The 18,559-nt window shown below is 43.3% G+C and overlaps 1 protein-coding gene across 1 annotated transcript; it reads left to right on the top strand.

The window, feature by feature from the left end:
• Positions 1 to 505: 505 nt before the first annotated feature.
• LOC149350031 (uncharacterized) lies at positions 506 to 16,605 on the top strand. The gene is made up of 10 exons (XM_089579040.1): positions 506 to 1,394; positions 2,225 to 2,319; positions 3,359 to 3,463; positions 4,551 to 4,704; positions 6,770 to 6,841; positions 6,938 to 7,021; positions 8,396 to 8,452; positions 12,775 to 12,866; positions 13,485 to 13,683; positions 16,425 to 16,605. The coding sequence occupies exons 1-10, from the start codon at positions 1,214 to 1,216 to the stop codon at positions 16,583 to 16,585; spliced, it is 1,200 nt and encodes a 399-aa protein (XP_089435166.1). The 5' UTR covers positions 506 to 1,213; the 3' UTR covers positions 16,586 to 16,605.
• Positions 16,606 to 18,559: the final 1,954 nt, after the last annotated feature.

The following is an 18,559-nucleotide window of genomic DNA, read 5'->3' as shown; positions in this document are numbered from 1 at the left end:
GTGAAAGCAGTGAAAGCTGATTGTTTGATCAGAGCTCATTCATGCGCCAGCTTTGCGTGGCGCACCCGCATATCGTGCATGAGACATCAGACACACTATGCAAAGACCAAGTACACTATCACATCTTGAAACACGAAAAAACATATCATTTATATATATATTATTTCAGAAGAGTGCCAAGTATCCGCACAATGAATACGTGAGGATTGACTCGCCACAGCTTATACGTACAGTGGATATTGAAATGGAGTAACGGGTATCCGTTTTTTTTATTATTATTCTTGTGAGACGGGACGTGCAGCCTTTGTCAAAAGTACATGTAGAGCCGAGCGTTACGCATCCGAACCATACGTAGCACTCCGCGGACGCTGCAGCCTCATTGAAGAAAATCCATTGGGGCCACTTTTTCGACGATTACTGTATATGATTGATTGAAGTTATCCCATAGCTATAGACGGGGCGTTTATACATTTTAGTCTTCGCTGAGCAACGAAACGTGCTTCTCATATATCTCCCTAGTTCTTTTGTCTCTGGACCGAGGTTGCAATGAGCCAGCTCGCATGCACGCGTGTACTTGTAATGAGGATGCCCGGTGGTTCTGAAAGCTTCTCGTATATATGTATCTGTATTCGCACCCTTTAGCCATTCAGTACTTTTGTTATTTCTAGCTTGTCCCACTTGTCGCACCACTGTCGCCCCACATGCATGCTAACTGCTGAGTACAGATCGAGTTGCTTCAAAACCGTCATGATATGTGCACCGAAAGGTTTCATCAGCAAGCAGCGTTTGCATCATTCGAAAGTTATTGCCCCTCTAAAGGTAGCACCTGAAAGCACATATCAATGCAAAAAATGTACTGCTTCTGAAGAAGACACTGAAGGGAAGAATAACAAAGTAATGCTACGTTTCCATTCTACATGTGCTGAAAATGTATGTCAGCATAATTCACCGTCAACTAGCCAAACTTTCCACCTGACATGTTGCGTTCCTTTTTCTTCACGGACAGACCTTATGCCACTTTAATTGAAGTAGGAAAATGTATACATATTTACACGATAGAGCAAAATTCCACGACTCGAAACCGAAACTAACGACACTGTCGGTGTCGTCTCTAGCCGAAGTCGTAATCCGGTCTAGCTAGCCATTTGTTGTCGCACGTTTTTGCATCTGTGTGTATCGTTCTCCGTTTCTTTAATCAGCTAAATAGAGCATCATGCTTGCTTGCGTGAAATACCAGGACCATTATCGGGCGATACTGCCGGTTCGGCTTATAAAAAACTTCGATCCGTTGAACGAGCTGGACTTCGACGCTGCTAAAAAAGTGCAAGCCTTTTGGGCTAGTGAAGACGGCGCAGTAGAGGGCTACTACCCGGCCTTTGTCCTTGCGCTTGCTGGTGAGTAAATATTTTTTTTTTTATGGGAGTTTGGTAATAGCCGTATGTTTTAAAGCACGCAGTTGTTTGTTTGGGCCGTAGGCGGTGTGCATAGGTATTTTTTTTTTTTTTTGCGTCTGATGAATGGGGTACGTGAGTAGGAATTATAGGAAGTGCAGTTAAAAGGATACAGACACAAAATTTCGAACGTAAGCGAACAGTGATCTGTTTTATTGACGTAAGAAGATGCCTTCTATCAAGTTGAAGTTGCAGGCTTTGGGTGGATGGAACATATTTTAAATTAATATGAATGTTGCCTGAGGAGCCACTTGGCATTCCGATCTGGATCGGGTGACGTCAAAGTGCATTTGCCCCAATTATTGTGACGTCATTGAGCCCATTGGTTGATCACAGTAACAACCAGTACTTGCCGGTAACGCTGACGGTGCTAGGAATGTGGTAGTTCTGGTTGGCTGGTCGAATGTGACATCAAGGTGCACTTCAGCGCGGGCGCTGGTTCATACCCAAACTGCTGGTACAGAATTGTTTGTAAATAGCTGTTAACGCTGCGCTTCGGAGTTCTGAGCTTATTTTCATAATTAGCAGGCCCATACACCTCTTCTTTGAAAGCAAAAAAACAGACACCCCAAAACTATCTGTCTGCACCCCTTTAAAAAACTACCACAAAGCTACAATTTTATCTGTGAATTTATGTCTGCACCCCTTTAAAAAAACTACCACAAAGGTACAATTTTATCTGTGAATTTCTGTTGACCATTCCATGGTTTTTCTTATGTAACAGGGAAGGTGCATTTGTATGTGTGGCCATCCTAATGTTATCCAACTTTTAGACACTGTGGACTCCATGAGGCAGAAGCTGAAGTCTGCCAGAGAGCCTTTCCCGAGGCTATTGAATCCTACCCCTGGTGCGCCATGCAAGAAAAGGGTTAGTGTTCAGTTTTGGCTGTTTGCTTCTGATACATGGATAATTTCGTGTTGTCTCTGTAGCATTGATAAATTGCACAGGATGACATGGGAGGAGGTGAAAAGGGGAAGTTGCTTCCCAAAGCCAGACTGTCCTGTTGCCACGCACCCTTGTTGCTCTGACCAACTTGGCCTTATCTCCTCGCATGATAATGTATTTGCTGTGTTTGTGGATCATAAAAGTAATATCATGTTGATGGTGAAGAGCAAAAAAGCTGCCAAAATTTTCAACTCTGCTCCTGGACAGGAGGATTGCGCACGCATGATAAAAGGCTTACGCTCCTGCTGCAGCATAACTCTAAGCAAAGTGGCTGCACCCATCCAAAAATGATTGCTGTGACCAGTGGCCTGTTAATTCACCCTGGCTTTCCCTAACAGAGTTTGTTCATTCGGAGCATGTTTGAGTGTGCTAACATCATGACGCAGGAGCACAGGCATGTATCAATTTTTAAATGTTGCGGCCTTTAAGTTTGTAAGAAAAAAAACTGGTACGGGGGATATTCGCGAAAACAATCAAATTATTGGACACTTGCAGCATTCTCTTTGTTGCATGAAAAAATTTGCATTAATGTTCATGGTACGAGGTTTTGCTCATTTGTATTTGTTACACATTAAGTTAGTTTGTGTGTATTAAAAAAAAGTGATGGTCTATTTGGCATTGTTAGGCCAGATGTAAATTAGTTGCGCTAGCACCGAGGTTTCAGGCTTCAGACAATGATCGTGAAGAAAATTATAAATGTGGAAACGGGCTGGCCAGGCTTAGTACGTAAGTTGACCTGGCCACTTGTCTGATTGATTTTTTTTTCTCTTCTTTTCTCCTTCAGCTTCTTTCACTGCCATTTAATAAGGTGTGCAGCATATCACAAGTGCTTTTCTTCTTGTGGTATGAACTTAATAATATGTCAACACATGAATGAAAACAATGAGTTTAGACACTGATCAGAGTGAACCACTTCACTAGGTGGGTCATAATTTACCAGCATGTGATACTTGCTTTGCAGAATCTGCCGTCAACTAGAGAGACGAAAAAAAGAAAAATGGCAGCATCTGCAGCTCTGCATGAGAGCATAATTAGCCAGTACGATGAAGACGAAGAAAACTGTGAGGTTTGTGTTTCTTCAGTTTGTTTCCCATTGTCATGGAGAGCATTGCCGACTTTGCTAAATTTGTTTGCAGAGGAAGGGAAACTTAGCTCAGGCCGTGACGTTGCTTATTCTGTCGCAGCCCATTTTGCCCATTTTTCTTTTTTAAGGTTTCGCTCCTTTTGTACTACCTTTTACGCGAAGGCCTGAGTGATGATGGCAAGCAACGAGCAGCGCTGTCACGTGAACTGTTTTGCTTGTGTCACTTGACTCCTCACTTGGTTGTGGTTCGGCAAAAAAAAAAAGCCAAATATCCAAAGAACACAGAGATCGCAGTTGCTTTAGTCATAGTTACTGTATGACTTAGGTGTCTAGTAATTTTCCTTGTTCTGCGTAGTGAAGTGGCTCTAAAAAAATGGGAAGCATGTTATGAGGTTCGTCATGTGAAAGCGGCTGGTTAGCGTCGTCGTTCATGCAGTACCAATCGAGTATGCTGTATCGGCCTGGAAGTTGAGAACTGGTCAATTAGTTTTTCTCTTTACCTTGTGCTTTCTCAGTTTCATTTAAGCAGTCAATATAGCCACCCGCCAAAGCTATGCTGTTACTTGTTTCCAAGTAGCAGCTCAGAAGGAAGGCGATGCAGTGCCCTGTTTAGTAATTTGATCTGGCAAACAAGTTGAAAAAGTGCAAATTTATTCTCCAGCCATAAACATAAATGCCTCTAACTACAAGCAAAGCGCATGCGTTAAAATATTTGCTCAAGTGAGCTGGTTTCAAAGGCACCGCTGCATTTTTGTTTACACTCAGCGTCTCTGCTGGGCGCAGCACTGCTTTTGTTTACAAACGTGACGTTTGTGTATTGGTAAAGTTTGCGGTAAGCGCAAAAGGAGTGGTGGCCCCTAGTATCAATGACGCTGTTCTCAATTGCTCAGCCTTGCCACTGTGCACTACATCTAGTGATTAATGTGCTGCTTGCAGGCATTCGTGGAACTGATGTGCGCAAAGGAGGTTTTTGCCTTATTTTTTGAATGCATTAAAGATGGGTAGGGCCTCGCTATTTGTATATTTCTGTATGTATTTTGATTTCATTGTAGTATACATTCCTTTTTAGCTCGATGAACCAGCCAACACAGATGCTGATGTGATTTTTAAACTTCAAAGCGCTCTTTCACTGAAAGAGGAAGAGGTAAGGCGGCTCAAGGAAGAGAATGATGAGCTCCAGCTCAGGAACAGTCGCCTTACAGATGTGCTTCTTGACAAAATAGGTAAGCACAATATTATTTATTTGTCTGGGAGCCAGTATTTTGTATTGAGGCTTTGAGTACTTCGGCAAGCTGTTATATATCTTCTGTGGTGTGCCTCTCAGACATGTACTCATATTGGTATATTGAAGTGGAGCATGAAAGCAGCATCTAACCTCCTTTGTTTTATTTTCTTCAGTGTTGCTTTAGTGCGTTGTGCAAGCATCCCACTTACTGCTAGTACTTCAAGATGTAGTAATAACTGAATAGTCATTAATGTCCGTAAGGCAGAAACTGTTGGCTCTGGCAAACTGGCTGTTTAAGCAGGCTTTCAAATGGATTTAAGGTTAGAATGTGACGGCATATATATAGCTGAAAGGGTGGACCAGAGTTTTTGGTTTCAGCTTTCTTTCTTTCAAACATTGCGTATTGCTCCAGTATGTATGATACATGCTCTAGGATTCATACATGTGCAGTAAGTAATTTATAACTGCATTATTTAAAATCTATTGAGCAATTTTAGTTTCAGTTGCTGAACTTTGAGCTGTGCTGTGACGTCGGAACCATGGAAGAGCAGCAACCCTAACACATGGGCCTCAGAAGTTATGGCACATAGACTGCTATGTTGTCTGCCGTCACACACATACTGTGCATGCCAGCGCCTCTCAAAATGCCAGCAGACTTGGCCAATAAGCATATACGCTTAGAAAACCTAAGCATGCGAGGGACGGTGCCGACTTCTTAAGGGGGGACAGTGGTCTTGAAAAGAAAATTTTATTAATTTAGTCATAGTTATGAAATTTTCAGGGCACGTGTATTTTTGTGCGCTGATTCTAGATATGTCATTTAATTTCATGTAAAACATTTCCTTGAGCACTTATGCACTTTTTATGCAAGTATCTTGCGGAGAGTTTTGAAGAAAATTTGCTGCAGGAAACTCGCTGAAATGCATGCCATTGGCTTCTCTTGAGACCAAGGAATACAATAAGGGTAAAATTATCATCCTGGCTCTCAAAGGACTTGAGTAATAGGGTACTGAAGCTGCCACTTCAGAAACAGGAATACTACACACTTTCCTTCTCATTTCTGAAGCGACAACTTCAAAACTCTATAACTTAAGTTCTGTGATAGGCAGGAAGACAATTTTACCCTTATTGCATTCCTTGTCACATTACTGTGCATTGATCACCACGTAGTGTTTACCTGAGTCCGCTAAACAATTTACTATTCAGTTTCTTCTCTCATGCAGTTCCAATTTAAGTTCCTACAGTGCTGTAACTTCAGAGGTCAGTATAGGTCACGTGAGGCATGAAAAAATTGCAATATAATCGCTGCTCTTTCATATGTTCTCATTACAAATCTTGAGGCAGGCTGTCTTTAGCGTTGTAGTGAACTGAAATGATGAAACAATGATTTTATCACAGTTTTTTCATGCTGCACGTGGCCTATGGTGACATCATTCAACGTTGAAACTGAAATAGCATGTGAGAAGTTCAGTTATAAATTATTAAGCAGTTCTAGGGGAATACTATGTGGTTATCTGTGTATACTAACATGTTTGTGTATCATTATCATTATAAAAAAGAAAGCAAGCTACCAAAAATTACATGGTATACTTAAAACCATTTGGCTGGTTTTGGCTAATCTCACTCTGCAGTCTGCCAACGCGATGTCTGCATTGTCTGTGCCCTAGTCCCACTACGACAATAGCACTGATCGTCTGAGGAAAGCTTTGTCAGTAGCCTGCAGCTGAAAAGTCAAGCAGCATTTAGCCGATGTCCTTGCCACATTATAGTGACACAGTGCACCTTTGTCCACAGGGACTAATAGGCACCATCATCTTCACATTGCTCTGCCCGCAGCCAGACTGCGAGACTGCTGCAGGTCCTGTTATGTTGGCTGCTGCTTAGTTATGTTGACTGTAGCCGCAGTTTGCCTCCTTTGTGTTGCAGTCACGTTCTGTTTACTGTTGCTTGTGCATTATCAGTGAATCGGGTCTTGTTCATTACTTGGTGAGAGCTGTCAGTTGTTTAATTTTGTTTTGAGTGCATGTAACGTTATTTGTTTTTTTGTTGTTTCGAAACTGCAGAAATAGCTCGCAGAGACTGCCAGAGGGGCGAAGTGATTGCTGAATTCATTATGCCAGCACCGATTAGTGCAGGTAATTGGTTTTTGTTTTTCAGGTATCTTAAATTACTGCAATGGTATGCTATCGTGACATGTATTGAGGTTTTTTTTTGCACATTATCTCTGTCAGGGCCACCTGATGCTGCAGCAGACCCATTGTCACATGTGGCAGAGGGCACAAGATCCACAGAAATGGTGCCACAAACTGAAACAGGTGTGTGCTGAAGGTTGACTTTTGTTGCCAGTGTCCCATTCTTAAAAGACTAATTGCTTCATTTTTCCAAACGCAAAATTACCTGCCAGATACTTTCACAGAGCTTGCTTGTGGTTCGCATTCATGGCAATTTTAGTGTGTGCTGTGCCATGTCAGTGCACGTTAAGGAACCCCAGGTGGTCGAAATTTCCAGAGCCCTTCACTACGGCGTCCCTCATAGCCTCAGTCGCTTTGGGACGTTAAACCCCATAAAAACCAAACCAAACCAGTATTTATTTTTTGTTCACTTCAATCGCGGTACCCTGCCACATGCATACATAACAACCAGGCTTGTTTGATCATAATGTTATAGTTCACAGTTTGTGTACTGCTCTGATTACATTTACTTTTTCCCACCGAAATGCTGTTGAAGCCTAGATTACAAACACACTGATGTTCATTCTTGCAGTTTGTTCCCAACATCATCTTTTAGTCGCATGCAGTCCTTAAATTTCATTCATGAAGTACACTGTTTTCCACCTAAAATACTGCATGTTCCACTAGTTGGATGCCATGCTGAGGTTGCAGATCTGCAATTCCAACTACTCTCATTGCCACCGATTTCAATAAAAACAAGCTGCTTTTAGCCATGTATCATATCTTTGCACTGTGCCCACCTGCACCGCAGTTCAAGGCCATTAGGTAAACAAAGGCACTTCTGAGGATGAAACGTAGTTAAATGTTGCCAAACAAGCTGGCTCGTAGTAGTCCTGCGCATGTGAGAGGTGTGCCCTTGCATTGCAGTAGGTGGTTAGCAGGGTAGTGCATAATTGAAACCTCTGATTCACCATCCTGCTGCATTGCAGAAGCTTGTCATCGTTGTAAGACTGGGCTAAAATTTTCTTTGACATATATAAGTGGCCAGCATGCAACAGTAGGACCTTTCTGATATCTTCATTATTAACAACCAGCATACTCAGTACTGAAAGACAAAACATTTCAAACTTTATTACCTGCATGTACAGCAGTAAAATGTTGAAAAGTAATATAAATGGTAAAGTAAAAAAAAGCACTTATTTCGTTTCATCAGCAGGGATGCAAGCAGCACTCATGTAACGTTAACGGACTTGGTGAGGAATCTACTAAATTATTTTTAACATGTACCATTAAAATTTTCAAAAGTCGTACACTTATTTATAGTTATGTAAGGAACAGTGTGCAGTTGATTTGTTTTGAAAATTATTTAAGCAGTATTTATATAAATGAACCTCTTGGATGGAGGCGAGCCACCTTGGTTTGCTAGGAGGATTGCCCCTGTGACTGAGTTGTTTCTAACAGTTAAAATAGTCCAGTTTATCAGTTGACTGATTCACCATTTGGTTTCCTTGATCACAGAAAAGGCAGCTTTTCCTGCCGAAGATGTTGATGGAGCAGTGCTCGAAGATTCTGTTCGTGAGTTACACTTTATTTGTTCAGTCATGCTCCAAGGTCAGCTTTTGCTAAGTTCAGCCTGTATTTACATGTGTACTCCAATGTCATCACTTAAGGGGGGACACTGGTCTTGAAAAGAAAATTTTATTAATTTAGTCATAGTTATGAAATTTTCAGGGCACGTGTATTTTTGTGCGCTGATTCTAGATATGTCATTTAATTTCATGTAAAACATTTCCTTGAGCACTTATGCACTTTTTATGCAAGTATCTTGCGGAGAGTTTTGAAGAAAATTTGCTGCAGGAAACTCGCTGAAATGCATGCCATTGGGTTCTCTTCACACCAAGGAATACAGTAAGGGTAAAATTATCATCCTGGCTCTCATAGAACTTGAGTAATAGGGTACTGAAGCTGCCACTTCAGAAACAGGAATACACACTTTCCTTCTCATTTCTGAAGCGACAACTTGAAAACTCTATAACTTAAGTTCTATGATAGGCAGGAAGACAATTTCACCCTTATTGTATTCCTTGGCATCAAGAGAACCCAATGGCACACATTTCAGCGAGTTTCCCGCAGCAAATTTTCTTCAAAACTCTCCGCAAAATATTAGCATAAAAAGTGCATAAGTGCTCAAAGAATTGTTTTACATGAAATTAAATGACATATTTAGAACCAGCACACAAAAATACATATTCCTTGGAAGATTTCGTAACTGTAACTTCATTAATAAAAATTTTTTTTTCAAGACCATTGTCCCCCCTTAAACATCATGACGGACATTTGAAAAATAATGCCATATCGACCATATTTTTTCAATAGACAGTGTATGCCAATTCAAACATCTCGCAAACACATTTTTATGTTAGAAGTTTGCCAAAAATATATATAGTGATGGCGAGCACAATGGTGAAAAGACTTTGGGAACATGATACTTTTCTTAATTTTTTTGTGTCATGCTGCAGCACAAAGCACCTGTTTTCACTGCATTAACTTTTTTCCCTGAAGGCAACGGCCAACACCTACTGTTCTAAAGCCCGAACTTATTGGAAGGTCTCTTCTTTGTCTTCAGTACCGAAGAGGCGCCACTCTTCATCACACCTGAAGAGAGGGGATTTGCAAATTCACACTTGCGAGTTTGAGAGGTTGTGCAACAAAACGTTTAGGCTGAAAAGTGAAAGTTGCCAGAACGGCCGCACCTACTTTACTTAAGGGGGGACATGTGTCTTAGAAATTTTTTTTTTATTTACAGACCAAATGCAATGAAACTGCAGACTTATTCAGTTTTTTCTGATGATTTCAAATATGCAATTTGTTTATTTCTAGGCCATTTAGTTCCTGAGATATTAATATATATCATGCCATTGTCTGCTGAAACAATAGAAAAAAAATGGGCCACCAGAAATTTAATTTTAATATGTGGGTAGACACTACAATGTGTGAGGAATGCAACGCTGAAAGCAGTTTTCAGTTCTTTGTCCGTGTGGACAAATGGGCTTAGTAGTTAGTTTTCAAGTGAGTTAACCAGACATACAGTGCCAGAAAACACACGACACACATGAAACTAACTATAAGCCCATTTGTCCACATGGACAAAAAACTGAAAACTGCTTCCAGCGTTGCATTCCTCACACATTGTAGTATCTACCCACATATTAAAATTAAATTTCTGGTAGCCCATTTTTTTCCTATTGTTTCAGCAGACAATGGCATGATATATATTAATATCTCAGGAACTAATTGGCCTAGAAATATACAAATTGTATATTTGAAATCAGCAGAAAAAAACTGAATAAGGCTGTGCAGTTTCATTGCATTTGGTCTGTAAATAAAAAAAAATTTCTAAGACCCATGTCCCCCCTTAAATTTCCTGCCTTCCGAGCCCAAGAAGCAAACTGCCAAACCAATGAGCGTGCTTTTTGGCAGCATCCTAGTCCAATAACTTACTGGTGGCGACTTCAGGCATGGTTTCAGTCTTCCCTTGAAGCATTTTGGCATGACAATTACTGAAAACAGGTGACATTTCTAAATCACTACGCCGTGGCATGACGTATAGGCTGACTGCTATGGCTGCAGCTAATTTTGAGCCGGGTTTTCTGGAAAAAAAGTGCGCCTATTATGCGAGTAAATACGGTAAATTCGTAATTTCCAAACTGCTGCTTTGTGCATGCACACCATTCCACCTTTGCCTCCTCCTGGCTTCACTATTTGAAGATGAACTATGCTTGCGCGGTTCATGCAGTTCTTATTAGTGACACGCTCAAGCTGTAGACGGTGCATACCTGCCACTTTGCATATGCACTTGGCACCTTGTGGAGCTGAATCATGCCTGTGTCACCAATGTGCACTTGTTTTCAACCACTTTTTTTGGGGAATAGTTGAGTGTTCATGCACTACCCAGAGAATGCCAAATCATGTGGGAAATGCGAATCTTTATACGAAACAACGTGCAGCTGGGCTTGGTTAGATCAGCTGTTCAGTGCCTGAATCAAGCCTCTGGCGCCAAGCCTGACATGGGTGTTATCAAGGACCATACCAGTTTTCTGAATTCAACAGGGATGAGATTATTGAGGTTTTACTGTAGTACTGGCATGTTATGGCTTTTGTCCGAACCGACAGTTCCTTACTTTGCTGTTACTACCCAGTCAGTGACAGAATGTGTTGCATTGTACTTTGTGTTCATATACTTGTTCGTGCTGCTCGGACCAGGCTATGTTTCCTGCTGATTATGCAAGTACCGTATTTACCCAATTCCAACGCGCACCTTTTTTCGGGGAAAATACGTCTCAAAATCGCATGCGCGTTGGATTCGAGTGCAAACCGAAACTGCCCCATAGCTGCCCATCGTCATCGCCATTATACGATGTGGGAGCTCACTAACTGCTGGAAACATGGGAGCACGTTTGCTCGTCGTTTTCTGCGTCGCAGGAGCCGTTTTCAACCGGTGTGGCGCTTGTTATTGGTCGCGTGCTCAGCGACCACGGACCGCGTTCACGGCGACGGTATCCCGTGCACTGCCGCGGGCGGACGCCTCATCACTGCCGTTGCACGATCAAGATACGCGGATCGAAGAATATGTTGATGAAACAACGGTTATCGGAAACACGTCATTTCGGCGGTAAAGTTCCAAAAACGATGAGACTCCTTTCTGTTTTGCGGCCGACTCTCTGACAGAGATTACATCGTCCGCAGGCGGGGCACGCCGCGCCGCTGACGAGGTCGTGCATCATGCCGATCTCACAGATAACAGCGCTCCCGCGCCCGTTTTTACAGTCGAAGATCTTTATCTTTCGCTCAGACGCACTGACGAAGTCATCGATGCTCCGCAAGAAGCATCGCCGTTGCCGCAGTTACGCCTAGCAGCAGACGAACCTCCCGTAACCGGAGCTCTCCGCTTGCGCTTGGGGCGTCTTCCTTTATACTGATGCTTTGTCAGGAAATTGCGTGAGCGAAAATCTCGTTTCTCAGTCACATCCATAGCGGAGATAGGAGAAAAACCCGGGCAGAAGCGTTGGTTCACGTCTCGGTGGCGGCAGAACGAAGAAAGAGCGTCTGCGTCCGACCGTGCGGTGGAATGCTCGTAGCCAATGGAACGGCTCCGATCGTACCACGTGATTTGAAGGGCCAGTCGCGACGCTAGACTCGGGCGGGAAACGATCTTTTTTTTTCGTATTTTTTATCAAGAATGCGCCGCTGCCGAAGTGGCTTCTCGTAGACGATGGGTAGGCCTACTTCCCCGCGAATATTCAAGAGCGGGCGACGCCGTGGAGCGAAATGCCGCGTTCCCGAAATTCGGTCAAATTCGCACTTTCGCGAGCCACGGCGAGTGCTTTAATTGTATTTTTTACTAACTTCCCATTGATTATCGGCTTTGATTTTTTTACACATAAAAGAAGAGGCTTGGGGGAATACAAAATCGACTTTATCGAAAAAAATCGCGGTTTTTTCACCCGCATCTCCCCTTAAAATATAAAAACGGTTGCAAATTATTTTCATTCGTGGAAGTCACATGCACGTTAGAAGCGGGGCTTGTAGTTTTTTTTTTTTATTACCAATATAGGGCGCGCGTTAGAATCGGGGCTTGAAAATTTTTTTTTTTTTTTTTGGTGCCGTAAATTGGGTGCGCGTTGGAATCGGGGGCGCGTTGGAATTGGGTAAATACGGTATTAACATTTTGTCAAGTGGAGGAGTGGCATGACTGAGTATCACACACACATTCTGAATGGGTTTTGTCTGCAACCCCCCTCCCTGAGGCAAAAATTAATCTAATCTCTGTGTTTATGTAGCGTTCATGAAGTGTGAATGGTGCATGAAGTCATGTTCTTCATGTTGAATTCTTTCAGAGGAACATGGATCCGTAGGTGGCGGGTCCCACAGCCCTGATGGCATTTCATCTGGGCCATCGCCCAGCTATTTGCAGGCAGCCAATGCGCAGGTGATCCTGAATAGTAGTTGGTATTTTACGTGCTATACATAAGTGAATAATAATGCATTTTATTTTCAATTAACGGATGCATATTCATAGCTTCTAAAGCATTTCTATTTAAAGTACCGTATAAACTTGTGTAAGGGCTGCAAGGTATTTTTTACTTCCGATGTAAATTTTGAAGGTGCAGCCTATGCAGAAATCTAGTCCAAAACAGGATGCGGCGTATACGGGTGCAGCACTTACATGAGATTATAGGGTATTACTTTGCAGTTATGCATTTTAATTTCGAAACTACATAAGTGCGAGTGACCTGCAAGAAATTGCAGCAGTAAGCTGTGTTGCTCATCATACAAGAAATAGTTTCTTCAAAGTAGTTCAGCAGCCTTAAGTTTAGTAAATATATGAATGCACATGGATGTGCCTACCGAAGTTGAATATTAACACAGCATGATACAGTTCCTTTTGTCATCACCAGATTTTCTCAGCAAGGTTTGCCAAGCTTAGGACTGAAGACACACTTCCTGCTATAAAGTGTATACCATGTTTTTTTCCTGAAGCCTGATTTTGAGATGCTGTTTCAGGAGAAATTGGTAGCATTAATATTTTGTTGCATGCATTGTGCAGGCCATGGCCATTCCCCCCGAGAAGTTGGCATGGATTATGCGTAATACATCGGACAGCAAGTGCTGCCTGGAAATCGCAAGGCAGCTGTGGAGCACGGAAGAGGCAGCCGTGCGCAGCCTTACCGGCCAGGCCTGCCGGACTATACTCGGCGCTTCAGCAAAAGTGCCAGCAACGCCTGAAAAAGTGCAGGCATTGACAAGTAAGCAAACGTTACTGGAAGACTGCATTAATATTTAAAAGTTAAACCTAGCGGGGCTTTCTGGTATCAAAACCAAAAGTACTGTTATATGCTTCCTTGTTTTGTTCTCTTTTATTTCATTTCTAGTCTTTCGGTGTCACGTCTTTCGTGCATAGTGTCAGCATAGAAAGTTTCCAATGTTAACAAAAAACACCTCTGAAGCAATGGAGGCCTTGTGTTCCAATTTTTGACAGCTTGACTAGGTCGGATGCATATTGCCATGAAGTTTATTTTATTTTATTTATTTATTTATTTGATACTGCCAACTGCCTCTTGGCAGTCCAGGCAGGAGTGAGTAAGTACAGGAAAGACAAAGTCAAAGTCGGCACTACAAATCAAGGTAAACAAGAATGTGAGTGGCAAGAAAGCATAAGGAAATGGCTTGCAATACAGACTACTGCGTGAGTAAATTCAGCTTATACAAAATTACAAAAAGACGGACACTGACGTCATTGAAAAGAACAAAAAAACACACATCTGCAAACTGCAAATACAGGAGAACTGGACACTCTAAAACTAACGCGCTTCATTGCAAAGAGTGCACGGCAGACGCAAAGGATTCGACCGAGGTCAGACTGGCGACTTCTTGGGGTAGAGCATTCCACTCTGCAATAGTTCGAGGGAAGAACGAGAAGCGATAGGCGCTAGTCTTAGCCTGTGGCTAGTCTTAGCCTGTGGCAAGTTTGAAGACCATCCAGTGCTGCACTTCAGACCAAGCATCACTACTAGGCTATTGACCTAGTCATAACAATAAAGTAGCCCCGTTAGTGAAAAAATGGGCTGCACTCATCCCTAGAGGTGTAACGTTTTTTGATGCTCTGGTTTTTTATAAAATGCTAGGCTTGCTGACTTCCTCTACAAGGCACAGCTTTTTGCGTAGCGTCTGAATTTTATACTTCGTCTCATGGAAGCCTGCATCACAGTGAAAGACATGCTTTATTGGTTACCACAGTGGTAGTGCAACAACAGACAAAACGTCATTGAAATGCATGGGTCACGAAATTGAAAACAAACTAGTCGAGTAAACATTGTTTCTAACAGCAAACCTCAGAAATGGGAGTGCTGTAAAATTTTCTGAGTTCTCAGATTCAGAAAATTTGGACTGCTGCAGGTGTCCTGGCCGATGCTCATAAAGTCTGTGGGATAGGATGTTTGCAAATTCAGACACTGCGGGTCTTGGAACAGTTGATTTGGACAGCTCCCAAAGACGCCATGTCTAAGTGTGACCTCCTTGACAATTGAGTGTGCCATGTATTCAACCTCGGGCCTGAGTTGCATATTACATTGTTCCTCATGGACCTCTGGCAAGCATGTCGATCAGCTAAGAAAGAGTGCAGTTTTGTAGTTTCATCTTTAGAGCATAGTTGAGGGTTCGACAGAAACCCATCTGGTGAGGGAAATTCAGCATATCAAGAAACACACTCCATAGTCATACAAGAAAAAAAAAGAACATAAAAGCATTGACATTTCAGCACCACTGTAGTTGTGCTGTGCTGAAACATCAATACTTTTGTGTTTTCTTTTTGTATGACTATGGCGAATGTTTGTTTCTTGATATGCTTAGTCTTTGAAGCTTCTCAGCTAGTGATCCGAGCCAACCTAGTGCTGTTTACAATGCTGACTAGCTTGTCGTTCATGCTTTTTGAAGGCGCCTTGCCATTCTGTTGCCAGTGCTCATTTTCTATGTCTGTACACGTAATTTCTCCGTTCAGTTCCGGGAAGTGTGATTTTTCCATTCAGCATGTGGAGTTGGCACCTTGTATGGCATAACCGAGTGGTGCGGCCATGGTCGTTCATTGTGACTGAGACACAGTACCAATGCTCTTTTACAGGGTGTCCATGCTAACTTTGGCCGAGGGTTAAAAAATAACATATTTGAGGTAGGCCAGGGAAACCACTTACATATATCAACCAACAGGCTTACGCATCATGGACAATTTTTTGTTTTGCAATTAATTAGCAATTAAGATAATTTTTCTAAATACATAAATATTGACTTTAGGCAGAAATTGTGAATGGCAAAGTTGGAGAGCACCTTCAGAAACCCCCATTCCATCTATTTGCGGTAAAGAAAACCTCACGTGTATCTTTTTTCCGAGCTCCAAAGAAAACCCGCGAAATACAAATAAAAAATCACGTGATTAGCGCATTCGCACGGCACGATTGTGCTGCTCTCGACCGTGGCTTGAGTGAACAAAATCAGCTGCTGGCAAGGCGCGACGACCTCACTGCGCGGGCAGGTCGATGTGTCAACGGTGTTGCGGCGCCCGCGCGAGCCAGTCTGCAAGCGTGACGGTGCAAGTTGCCGCGAACGTGTCGGGCATTGTGAGCTATGACATGGCCAAAGGTGACAAACACAAATTCGACGAGTTGTATTCACCACTGAGAGGCAAAAGAAGACGGGCAAATATTTTACTTATCTTTTTTTTGCCTCTTTTGCATTACGAAGTGTTTGTTGTAATTGCGGCCATTATAAATGGGCTCGACTATAAATTAAATTGCAGTGAATATGGTGCGATGGTCCATGTATAGTAATCTCAGCAAAGAAAACATGCAAGTGAAATTGATGGCTGTACTCCTTAAAGTATCTAGATCTAATTAATTTGTTGCAGTTAAATATTCAACAGGTTTTTAAATCATTAATGTTGGTGTTACCATTGAGACAAACAAAGAAGCATATATATTTGTTATTTGTCTTTCAGACTACTTCACCAAGTTTGTGGCTACACATCCGGCTCCAGCGCCACCAGCGGAAGTGAGGGTGGCTGCTGTAAGAAAGTACCTGCGAAGCTTCTTCGTAGAAGCCGCCCGGCGTGGAGAGCGTACAAAGAAGAAACCAGAGAGATCTGGAATCCCCCAATAAAGAGGGTTCACCTTAAGCAATTCAAACGCGATGGTGTTTTTTTTAAACATATGCAGTGCATGCCAGCTACAGACAATGTTCAGGTTGCCAAAAATAAGGAAGGACTACTGCCATTCTAAGATTCCAGTCAATTTTTGGGGCTGTCATCAATACCAACGTGTACAAGCTTAACTTTTGAACATCCAGCGTACCGACACCAACCGTTTTCACGTCATTATCATTTGTTTATTACGCTGGCAATCCCGATCATCCCAACATGCCCAGTCATTCCAACATGCCCAGTCATTCCAACATGCCCAGTCATTCCAACATGCCCAGTCATTCCAACATGCCCAGTCATTCCAACATGCCCCGTCATTCCAACATGCCCAGTCATTCCAACATGCCCAGTCATTCCAACATATTTTCCATTACCATAATCCACCAAGGTTTCCAGTGTTGGTTTCCAATATTCCCATCATTGCCTTTTTTTCCAATAGGGATATATATATATATTTGCCGCCGCGGTGGCTCAGTGGCTATGGTGCTCGGCTGCTGGCCCGAAAGACGCGGGTTCGATCCCGGCCGCTGCGGCTGAATTTCTTTGGAGGAGAAATTCGAGGCCCGTGTACTGTGCGATGTCAGTGCACGTTAAAGAACCCCAGGTGGTCGAAATTTCCGGAGCCCTCCACTACGGCGTCTCTCATAGCCTTAGTCGCTTTGGGACGTTAAACCCCATAAACCAAACCATATATATATTTACCATTATACCACTGCGTAACGCGAGATTCAGTGACATCCGTTAAGGTATTTCCATTTTACAAATATTTTGAGGTAGAGAATACGAGAGCGACCTCATATCATACACTCTCCTCGGGTAGCACGTTTCGCAGTAGCTGCCGCAGATGGACCAATGCTACATTTCTCCCGTCTCACCATACCCTCCCTCCCCCTTCCCCACTAACCACCCTCTGGATGGTTCCCGTTAACCTTTGGCAGCATATACAGTAACTCTAGTTCCCGTGTAACCACCCTCCGGTTACGCATTCCTACGCTGTCGCCAAAGGCAGGCAGGTAGGCAACGGCTAAACGGTTTATGGGGTTTAACGGCCCAGAGCGACTCAGGCTACGAGAGACGCCGTAGTGAAGGGCTCCGGGAATTTCGACCACCTGGGGTTCTTTGCACTGACATCGCACAGTACACGGGCCTCTACAATTTCGCCTCCATCGAATTCGACAGCCGCAGCCGGGATCGAACCCGCGTCTTTCGGGTCAGCAGCTGAGCACCATAACCACTGAGCCACCACGTCGGAGGACTTGAGGGGACAATTGAGCTGTATGACGCGATAATGTTACGACTCCCTTCAGCGGTCTGGGGTCCTCTTTGCGTATCTCTTCGCCTAAGTTCTGTCTACATGCCCATATATGCGGAATTGGTCGTTCTTTACTTTACATTCATAGATCACGGGGAGTCCTCATACCACTCCTGGCGCAGTGGCGCATCGGTTAAGCGTTGCGCCACTGCCCCGGTAGGTGGCTATTTCAAACACAGCCACCGGCGGGGCTTGTGACACCCAGGTTGCTCTCCTCGAGCAACCTCGGGACCAATCATTAATTCAACTGCCACCTGCCACGATGGGCAGTTCGCTCACAATTTTGTGGGCAGGTTGCCGCCTGCGGTGAGCAGGTTGTGATGACGTCACAAGGTCACGTGACCTAGGTGGCAGGAGGGCCACCTGCTTGTCCGCCCTCAACGCTGACGCTGAATTTTCTGCAGAACGGGAGCGTTAACGCTATCGCGCTAAGAGCGTCATATTTTGGCTACCACGACGCTTTAGCGACAGTTCCATGCATCGCTGCCGTCGACAAGCAACTCACGTGATGCCTCGCCCTCCCGCTCAACCCAACGCAACAACCAAACAACAACTTACAGCTTCCGAAGCTTCAGTTACGGTCAAGGTCCACGATCATACAGGTGAGAAAGCCTCTTCTCCC

This window comes from Amblyomma mixtum, chromosome 3 (assembly GCF_055824585.1).
Source record: "Amblyomma mixtum isolate Tamu chromosome 3, ASM5582458v1, whole genome shotgun sequence".
NCBI classification, from domain to species: Eukaryota; Metazoa; Arthropoda; class Arachnida; order Ixodida; family Ixodidae; genus Amblyomma; species Amblyomma mixtum.
The sequence above is the reverse complement of the archived record's forward strand: the minus strand, read 5'-3'. Positions and strand labels throughout refer to the sequence as shown.

Coding starts and splice junctions, on each gene's coding strand:
- LOC149350031 (XM_089579040.1), top strand. CDS start 1,214: ATGCTTGCTTGCGTGAAATACCAGGACCATTATCGGGCGATACTGCCG. Junction 7,022..8,395: donor GGTGCCACAAACTGAAACAG/GTGTGTGCTGAA, acceptor CCTTGATCACAG/AAAAGGCAGCTTTTCCTGCC. Junction 13,684..16,424: donor AAAAGTGCAGGCATTGACAA/GTAAGCAAACGT, acceptor TTTGTCTTTCAG/ACTACTTCACCAAGTTTGTG.